The sequence below is a fragment of the Caretta caretta genome, chromosome 23 (genome assembly GCF_965140235.1).
Source record: "Caretta caretta isolate rCarCar2 chromosome 23, rCarCar1.hap1, whole genome shotgun sequence".
Classification (NCBI taxonomy): domain Eukaryota; kingdom Metazoa; phylum Chordata; order Testudines; family Cheloniidae; genus Caretta; species Caretta caretta.
In genome coordinates, this window is record NC_134228.1 from 926,112 (window position 1) to 935,397 (window position 9,286).

At 67.5% G+C, this 9,286-nt stretch overlaps 1 protein-coding gene across 1 annotated transcript; it reads right to left on the bottom strand.

Moving 5' to 3' along the window:
- Positions 1 to 937: 937 nt before the first annotated feature.
- Positions 938 to 8,770, bottom strand: PPP1R14A (protein phosphatase 1 regulatory inhibitor subunit 14A). The gene is made up of 4 exons (XM_048832927.2): positions 8,502 to 8,770; positions 3,353 to 3,433; positions 2,635 to 2,667; positions 938 to 1,304 (listed from the first exon to the last, which is right to left on the bottom strand). The coding sequence occupies exons 1-4, from the start codon at positions 8,706 to 8,708 to the stop codon at positions 1,212 to 1,214; spliced, it is 414 nt and encodes a 137-aa protein (XP_048688884.1). The 5' UTR covers positions 8,709 to 8,770; the 3' UTR covers positions 938 to 1,211.
- Positions 8,771 to 9,286: the final 516 nt, after the last annotated feature.

Here is a 9,286-nt window from a genome sequence, read left to right on the forward strand (position 1 = left end):
CCACCCAGCCGCCTCGCCAGCGAGGCACCGGCCTGAGACTCGGCCCAGGGAGAGCCGCTCTCCCCAGTGCCAGCGGGCGCTGCCCCAGGGCAGGGAGCTACAGCAGCTGCTCGGCCCCACGGAAGGGGGATTTCCCCCGGCCCCTGCCCAGCACCCTGCCAGGCCACATGCCATTGGCACTGTCCTGTGGGGAGCAGCCCCGCCTGGGGCAGGGCAAGGGAAAACAGGGACAAGGTGCCCTATCGCCGTGAGAGGGGTTCCCCACCCTGCCCCGGAGTCAGAGGGGTGGGGCTTCACCCCCCAAGCTGCCCCCACTGCAGCCTAGCCCAGCATGGCCCCACCGCGGCTGCTGGCTTGGGAATCCCTCCTGCAGCCAGAGAGAGGAACAGAGGGTGCAGGCAGGGCAGCTCCCCCAGGCTCAGCTGAGCGTGCCCCAGGCCCAAGGCCAAGTCCCAGCCAGGTCAGCCCAGCCCCGGGGCTGGCTGGGCGTCTAGACAGTGGCTTAGTGCCGGCAGAGCCACAGGTCCCGAAGGGCCCGGCGCCCGCGGCAGGGACCAGGCCCCCGCGCCCAGGACCGGCTCGAGGCACCAGCAAAGCAAGCACGTGCTTGGGGTGGCCCCTTTCCAGCCTGCCTTTTCCTTCGGGGCAGAGACGGGGCGAGGGCGCCGGGCCCCCGGCCGCAGCGGGAAGGGGAAGCCCCAGCCCCGGGCTGCTGAGCGGCCAGGGCCCAGCCGCTACCTGGGGAGGAGAGGGCGAGTCCTGCCGGGGAGCCAGGGCTGTGCCACCCCTTAGATGGGGGCTTCTCTGCGCGGCCGGGGGGGAGGAGGGAAGCCCCTGCAGGCGCTGGGGGAAGGTGACGTCACTCCCTCCCGTTCCAGGGCTGCCCGCGAGCCCCAGCCCCACTGAGCGGGGGCAGCAAAAACCCCAGAGCCGGCCCTGAGCACGCCAGAGCAAGGCTTTATTACAGACCAAAGGCACCCGCTGAGCCCCAAGCACCCAGCTCGTCCGAGATTTACACAGGGGCCAGTCGTAGGCCGGGGGCTACTGTCCAGGGGGGGCTCTGTGCACAGCCAGGCCTGTGCCACCCCCAAGCTGTGGCGGCCGGAGGCTCCGCCGAGCGGCCCCAGGCTGGATTTGCAGGGCCTCGCTGGTCCCATTCCTCTGGAGGAAGCTGCCGCTGCCGAGGGCCGCGGGGGCCCCCCGGGCAGGGGTCACGCTCGCTCCTGCGGCTCCGGGCTGGGCCGCCGCAAGGCCTGCTGCTTCTGGAGCCCCCGCAACTTGAGGAGCAGTTCCTGCACGAAGGCCTGCGGGAGACAGAGGCTGCAGAGCATCCTTCCCTGGTCCCCCCCGGGGGAAGGGAGCCCCGAATAAGCCTGCCCCACATCTCCCCGGGAACACTGCTGCGGGGCGCGGCGGCACGGGAGCAGAGACTCGCTGGAGGCCGATCTGCAGCAGTTCCCACATCAGCGCTCCTGCCAGAGGCTTCCCAGCTGGGCCCAACAGCCGGAGGAGCTGACGCGGCCCTGCCCCGAGCCAGCGGCTCTCACGCCACCCAGCCCCTCACTGCCTGGGAAACCCTGGGATGCCAGCTCCCGGGAGCCCCAGCGTGCCCGTCACCAGGGCATCTGGGTACCAGGCGTGGAGGTCAGTGCCAGCGGGTGCTGGGGCTCAGGGCGTCCCTAAGAGGGGGAAGATTTTGCAGTCTAGGTGCCCTTGCAGTACCAGGAGGGAAGGAGCCAGGTCTGGGCTGGGAGGAGACCGTTGCTGGGAGAGCAGGGCCCCCGCACCGCACGCTGCAGCCCCACAGCGGGAGGGGCCTGGTCGCAGCAGACACAGGAAGGCTCCAACCCCGACCCCCGGTGCTGCAGAGGCCCCGAGAGCATCTGGCAGAGCCCGGAATAGGGCCCAGATCCCCCAAGCTCTTAGCCACAAGGCCAGATGTGCAGCAAGGGGGCGGCAGGCCACAGCTGGGTCTGAAGGGGGAGCCCTCAACAGGGTTCGGTGCAGGGACTGTTGGGGGCAGGGCAGGATGCCAGCCCTGGGCCTTGCACCCCCGGTCCCTGGAGCTGCCTGCCCCCCACCCGGAGCGCTAGAGGGGCCAGAGCTGCCTCCTGCAAGCAGCTTGTTGCCAACCTGGGGGATGGGGCAGCTGGCCGAGCTGGAGATAAGCGGGGGTGGGGGAGGGGAGTTCCAATGCTGCCCCCCGCCTCCCCCACCCGTTCGCCCCACGCCACCAAGGAGGAAGCAGAGGGACGAATGTTTTTCCCTTTTAAAGCCCTGATCGGCGGCTGTGGTGGGGCCGCGATGCTCCGGAGCAGCCAGGTCCCGTGGGAACCGCTGGCCGGGGTCAGTGCTGGGAAGGCTGTGACTGGAGCCAGCACTGGGCACGGTCTGGGAAGGGAGCTCCAGCCTGCTCCCTTGGGCTGGCTGGCGACCAAGCCCTTGGCTTGAGCTGGGCTGGGGGTAGATTCAGGGGCCAGCCCGGCGCTGGCAGCAGCCCTGGGTCCCTTTGCTGGGGAGCTGCGGGCTCTCCCCCGAGGCGGCAGGGCCCCCGTGGGCTGCGAATGAAGATTGCTGGGGCCCCACCAGGATGGGAGCAGTGACGCGGCTGGGGTCTCGGCAACCGCCACTCACCTGCGTGTTGTTGTGACAAGACTTCAGGATGCCCTGGAAACAGAGACAGGTGGACCTGAGCGTGGCGCCCGGGGTCCCTGCTGCAGATCCATGCCCCGACCCATGCGGGAGGATGGGACCTGCCAGCTCCGGGCCCCGGCAGCCACGGGACAACCCACCCCAGCTCAGGACCTGCCCCCCAACTGGCACGTGCCCTACAGCGGGGGGGCTCAATCCTTCCCCAGACTCCAGCATGCCAAGCCAGGAGGCCTCGAGGGGCAGAGCCGTCCCCCTCACTTGAGAGTGGAACAGCTTTCCCCGTCCCTGCGCTCTGGAGTGATTCCAGTGTAGGGGGCCTGCCTCACCGCAGGTGGCCACTGGCGGCCCAGAGGCAGAAATGCGGCCTGCCGGGCCCCCAGGAGAAGGTCTCTCCCTGGCCCTGTCAGCGCCGGCTGTTTCTCTGCCTGAATTACGCAGCCCCGGGGGGCCCCGCTGGTCAAAGCCCCACACAGCTCAGAAGAGAAGCCGTGGAACAAGTCCTCTGACAGCAGTTGCAACCCATGGCCAGCGCCACCTGACCCCCCCCAGGCACCACCTCCGTGCCAGGACAGAGCCCGGGCCATGCCCCACAGTCCTGCGGGCAGAGCACAGGGCCAGACGCCCCCTTGACAGACAGGCCCCAGGCCAGAGCCCCGAGCTGACAAATAGGGGAGGGGGCTGGCCGGACCCCAGCACCCACCTGCAGCTGCGCGGCCCGTGCCTCATCTGCGTCCAGCTCCAGGAGTTCGTCAATGTTCACTTCATCCGGCATCTCTGCCTCCTGCAATGAGAGGGGGCTCAGGAGGGTGGTGGGGGGTGTTGCAGCCGTGGGGACATGGCCCGGGGCACTGAGCAGCCCAGACAGCTCCCCAACTTCCCTAGAGCTGCCAGGTCTCTGCTGTAATCTCCTCCAAGCTGCTCTGTGCTGGGGAGTGGATCCCATGCCAGCCCACAGGAGAGCCATGTGCAAGGGGCCTTGTCTGCCCCAACCTCACCCTGGGGCTTCCCTCCTGCCCTGCAGGGTCTCCCAGCACCCCCACCCACTGAAAGCCGCCCTTGCCAGCTCCGGGAAGCTGGGGCCAGAGGATTCCTAGCTCCCGAGGCCAGAAGAGACCCTTGTGCTCATCTCAGCTGACCCCACAGGGCCCAGCCCCCCCAGTAACTCCTAGGGCAGAGCTGCTCTCACTTTGAGCTGGGGGGTGATGGAGATCCCCCCACCCCCTGGTGAACTGTTCCTGGGGGATTTCGCTCGCCAGAAATAAGGTGCAAACGTTTAAGAGTCTGCATCTGTCTTGCTTCAGCCTCCAGCCCGTGGCACGTCAGATCTTCCTGCACTAGACGGACGAGCCGAGGATCCAGTATTGGTCCCCCGGGGCCCGTAGGTACGGATCAGCTGGGCTCCAGTCACCACAGCCTTCTCTTTGCGAGGCTAAACGGAGCTCGTTCCAACCCAGGGCAAGTTTTCTGACTCTTTGCTGGTTCTCGTGGCTCTTCTCGGACCCCTCCAATTGACCCAGCTCCTCCATGAGTTGTGGGCACCCGAGCGGGATGCAGGACCCCAGCAGCGGTTGTGGGTTGGAGCAGGTGGCAGGAATTTGGGCTCCAGACCCAGCTCTGCCCAGATCTGCAGAAGCACTGGGCACCCCCAGAGCCTGTTAAACCCAGCGCCCCCCAGCCCCGGAGCGCCAGGCTCCAGCCCCTCTGGCAGGCAAAGCCGTGCCCCGTTCACATTCGCGGGGGCCTTCGGCTCTCACGGTGTCCAGCCTGCATGTGACCCCAGGCCGGGCCCTGTTGTCACTTGGGATCTCCTCCCTCCTGGCCCGTTTGCTCATTCAGCACCAGGAAATGCCAGCAATCAGCCTGGGGCATGCAGGCTGCTTCCTGCCAGAGCCCGATACAAGAGCAGCTGGCCCCGGTCTGGCGAAGGGAGCCGGGCCAGGCCCCAAGGCCCACATCAGCTGGTCCATCCTCACACCCAGTGCCAGAGCCTGACCCAACAGCACCCACAGGCACCCAGCCCAGCGGGTGAGGGCAGAGAGCTCGGCCCCGTGGTGGGGTGGTTTTAAGACCCCTTTGTTCCCCCAGTTCTGGGGGAGCCCTTCCCCCCACGCCCACCTCTCTTAGCCTGGCTGGGGCAGAGCCCCCTCCACCATGCTCTCCTGGCCTGGCATCCCGGACGACCTGCCGGAGCCTTGCAGCCCGGGGGCCAGCCCTGCACCCCCTGTGAATCGAGGGGCCTGCTAGAGCCTGCTCCTCTGCACACCCCACACCCCCCTGGGCACTCCCACCCCAGCTCCAGCTGGCAGCTGCCCCCTCCCTCAGGTCCAGGGCCAGGCTGCTCCGGACTTGCACGGTACAGAGCCCCATTGTCCTGCTGGTGCCCTGCGCTGCCAGGTTACAAACCCTGTGCCCGGCACCCCCCAGCCCTACCAGTCACCAGACAGGCTGCAGGCCCCTCCCCTCACACTCCACTCCTTCTGGGCCATACGCAGCTCGGACTGACCAGCCCACGGCTCGGCTGGGCTTGGGGGCTGCTCTGCAGGGACCTGCCGGTCCCCCCTCCCCAAGCCAGTGTCCAGGCCCAGAAAGAGGCTCCCATCCCCCACCAGCAATCAGCCCCCAGGAGGAGGGGAACAACTCAGGACAATGGAACAGCTGTTCCCAGTCCCACCCCATCTGGCCTGGAGAAAGGGAGGCTGGGGGCGGGGGAAGCCTGAGCCGGGCATGTGAAGGGTTAAACCAGAATTTCCCACACACTTACAGCCAATGGGATCGAGGTACCACGACCCCTCACCCACCAATGCAGGTCCTTATGCCCCCCAGTGCCCCCCCCCCCACTCTCCAAGCTGTGTGCAGGCCATGGGCAGTCGTGGGGCAGAGCCTGGCGCTGCTCTCGAGAAGGGGCTGGGCGTTGCACCCGGGTTAACAGCGGGATACGTGGAGCAGGCTCCAGCCCTGGGTTTTATGGCATCTGCCTGAGAGCTGGGCCAGGCTCTGGGCCATGGTGCCATTGAAGCCCCCCCTTTCACCCCCCCCAGCAGAGGATGTGAACGTGGAGGTGGCTGAGGAAGTCTGAGCCATGCCTCCAGCCACAGGCCACCCACAGATCCACTTCCTGATGTGGAGAGCCCAGCCCAGAGCACCTGCGCCTTGCCCAGCCAGGCATCTGCGTGGGAGCCAGCTGCCAAGCCGCCTCTTCCTGCCGGCCCCCGCAGGCTCCTGCCCCACGCGCCAGCTAGAGAGGTGCGTTCATATTGCCTGGGTTGGCGAGCCAGCCCTGCAGAGAGGGATGGGCTCCCCGGACCTGACGGGGGGTGTCTATGGATTCCCCATGGCTTTCCCCTGCGACAGGTTTGCAGACATTCCCCCTCCCTGCCCGAGCCAGCACCCGGCCTGAGCGCCAGGGGCCAGTCCCTTGCAGGCTGGGCAGCACCAGGCCTCACGTGCATCTGCAGGGAGCTTTGCCTCACCTCACCCAGCACCCAGCCAGGGCGAGCCAGGAGGGCCCCGCTGTCACAACACCCCGCTGCAGCTGCTCCCCAGCATCTGGAGCTGAGCCTCGCTGGACTCTCTTCCAAACAGCTCCCTCAGCGCCACGTAGGAGCTGCCTCAGGGATCCCGTGCTGGGGGCTGGCTTCCTCAGAGCCCTGGCCCGAAGCAGGGGTGAGTTAGAGGGAACAGCTTGGTCTCGCCTGCTGGCCCCTTCACACCCCAGGCAGCCGCGTTAACAGCTGCCTTCTCCAAGGCCTGTTCTACGCTGCAGTGGGGCAAACCCTTCCTGCAGACGCTGCTCCGGGGCGGCGTGACAAGGCTGCACCCGTGCACGGCTCATCTGCACCAGGTACCTGCAGCTCCCTCGGTGCGAGAAGAGCCCTGGGCGAGAGCAGAGATCTCCCTTCGCCTGGGAGGGAAACGCAGCTGGAGCTTTCCAGGCTGCCCGCACCAGCTGCTCTCTCCTTTCATGGAAGAGCTGAAGCAAAAGGGAAAGTCTGCTATTTTTGTAGCTGGAGATTCCCGACTCACAGCACTTGAGGCTGCAGGTTCCCCAGGCCGGCCAGCCGGGCGGGGGCGAAAGTGTTTTAGGGTTTGAACACCGAAGGAGAAATTAAAGAGCAGCCTCAAGGTGCATTTCAGGGCTTGGAGGAGGCAGCTAGGCCCTGATTCTGCACTTCCTTGGGCAGCCACGTCCACCCGCGCAGAGCGGAGGGGGAGCGTTTGGCCCGGATTCTAGCGTCTGCGCTGGGTGCAGGACAGCAGAGAATCGGGCCCAATATTCTGAAGCGTGAGACGCGGCTGCTCGTCCCCAGAGATCGGCTCAGCTTGGCAGAAGCCCCGGCGCATGCAGCCCGACATGCTGAACGGACCCCAGCAGAGACAGAGCCAACTTCAGCCTCTCGCCACAAGGGCCAGACCTGGCTAATCCTAGCCCCAGAGGAAGGCAGAGGTGGGAGCCCAGGTCAGCTGGGATGGGGAGGTACGTGCTGACTGCAGACCAGCCCCCCAGCTAGAGACACTGCAGTGTTAAACCGGCCCCTGGGGCAGCCCAGAGCGGGCAGCCTGGGCCGGGCGTTCTGCACGAGTACCGGTGCCGGGTGTGCGGCCGCACTAGGAATTCAGACAGTCACGTCCCTGACCAAAGAAACTCGCGTTTCACACAGCCACACACGGGCACCTGGCCCAGGCCCGACTGGGCGGCACTTCGGTCTTGCCCGGAGTCACTTAGCAGAATCAAACGACCGATCTCGGGGGGGATCAGGAAGAAATGGAGAGCGCAGCCAGCCAACAGCTCAGCTGAGCCAGGAAAGCCTGGTGCAGGGGTCCGGCCCTCAGGCCAAGCCCTAGATTGGAGACGGCTCCAGGGGCCGTCAGAGCCCCAATTTGAGACCCCTTGCAGGGCCCTGATGACTTTCCAGACAGCACTGAGGCTGGGGCAGCTCCTGGTGGGTCCCCCACACTCCCTGGTTGCTTTGGAAAGTTGCCCCTAGCCCCTCCGAAGTTCTGTAGCCCTTTGAGAAGCAGCAGGGCAGTGAAGAGACCCACAGGGCAGCCGGGGATGCAGCCGCCCTGTGGAGACCCAAGAGAGGGAGGGAGCCCCGAGTCTCAGGTCTCCATTCCTTGTTCTCCATCCCTACACCCCAGACCCGGGACAGCCAGGGAGTCCTGGCTAATCACGGCACCAGCCCAGCCCAAGGCAAAGGGTCTTGTCCAACTTGTGGCTAGTGGCCCCAGCAGCCAGCCAGGCCAGGGGCTGCCAAGCCAGCCCTCCAGAGCGGGGCTGACTGCAGTACATACCCAGCGTGCCCCATCATGGCCCCCGAAAGCAAAGGGCTGGGGAGCCATTAGCCTCGAGCTCAGACACAGCCCCTCCAACCTCACAGCCAGAGGCACCGAGTCAGCACACCCCCGCCAGCCGCTGTGCACCCCTAGGAGCCGCGGGCTGCTGTCTGCGTGGGGCGCAGCAGAGACCCCTCCCCCACATCGTTAACAGACCCCCTGGCAGAGGGTGCCTCATACCCAGGGTCACCCCAGCACCGAGCCTGGCTCTCAGGGAAGGAGGGCCCTGGCAGCAGCGGGAGCTCCCCTTTCGGCCAAGGGCTCTGGGAGGAGAGTGGGATCTAGTAGTTAGAGCATGGGGGCTGGAGCCAGGACTCCTGGGTTCTCTCCTGGCTCTGGAAGGGCAGTGGGGGCTAGTGGCTGTCCCATGGCCCTACCCAGTGATCTCCATCCAGCGCTAGGCAGGTGCCAAGTTCTGTCCCGAGCTCCGAGAGAAGAAATTCTGCATGCCCCAGCGCCCCCATCTCGGCCCCGGCGCTCTCCCGTCCCGTCCCGTGCGCCCCGGCGCAGCTCACCCGGCCCCGGTACAGCTCCTCCAGGCGCCCGTCGATCCATTTCTCGGTGTCCAGCCGCCGCTGCAGCTCCCGCCGGTCGTACTTCACCGTCACCCGGGCTTGGCGCTTCTGGATCCCGGGACTGCGGGCCGGCTCCGCTCGGGTACTCCCCGGAGAGCGCGCCGGGGACCCCCGTCCCAGCCGCCTGCCCACCCGGTTCGCAGCCATCCCTGCCCTGCGCCGCCACGGGAGCCGCAACCCCGCTCAGCCGGCGGCTTATGGCGTGGGGCGGGGCCGGGCGGGGCTTCGGGCCGGGCTAGGCACTGCCCCTCGGGAAGCGCACGGCCCGGGGGCACGGTGCGTGGGGAGGGCGCGCAGCGCGATGGGGAAAGGTTAGCCGGGCACCGCGCGTGGGGGGCACTGGGGGGCAGCGAGGCACGGGAGGGAGGCAGGCAGGGCAGAGGGGCAGCGGGGCAGGGCCAAGGCGGCACTGGGCTTGGGGGAGGCAGGGCTGGAGCCTGGGGGGCACTGGTGCTTGGGGGCACACGGCGGGGGGCTCGGTGCGAGGCCAGCGCACTGCCTGGCCTGGGGTGCCCACAGTCAGGACCCAGGCGCTGGGGGAGGGGTTTTCCCAGGCTAGGCCCAGGCACTGGGTGGCAGCCCCCCCCCAGTGCATCAGCCATCGGCCTCTGGGCAGGTCTGATGTGGGAGGCTGGCCAGGGTTCTCGGTCAGGCTGGGCCCTTGCTCTGCCGTGGCTCCCGGTCTCACCAGATCCCGTGCCCTGGCAGGTGGGGAAGGGAGGCGC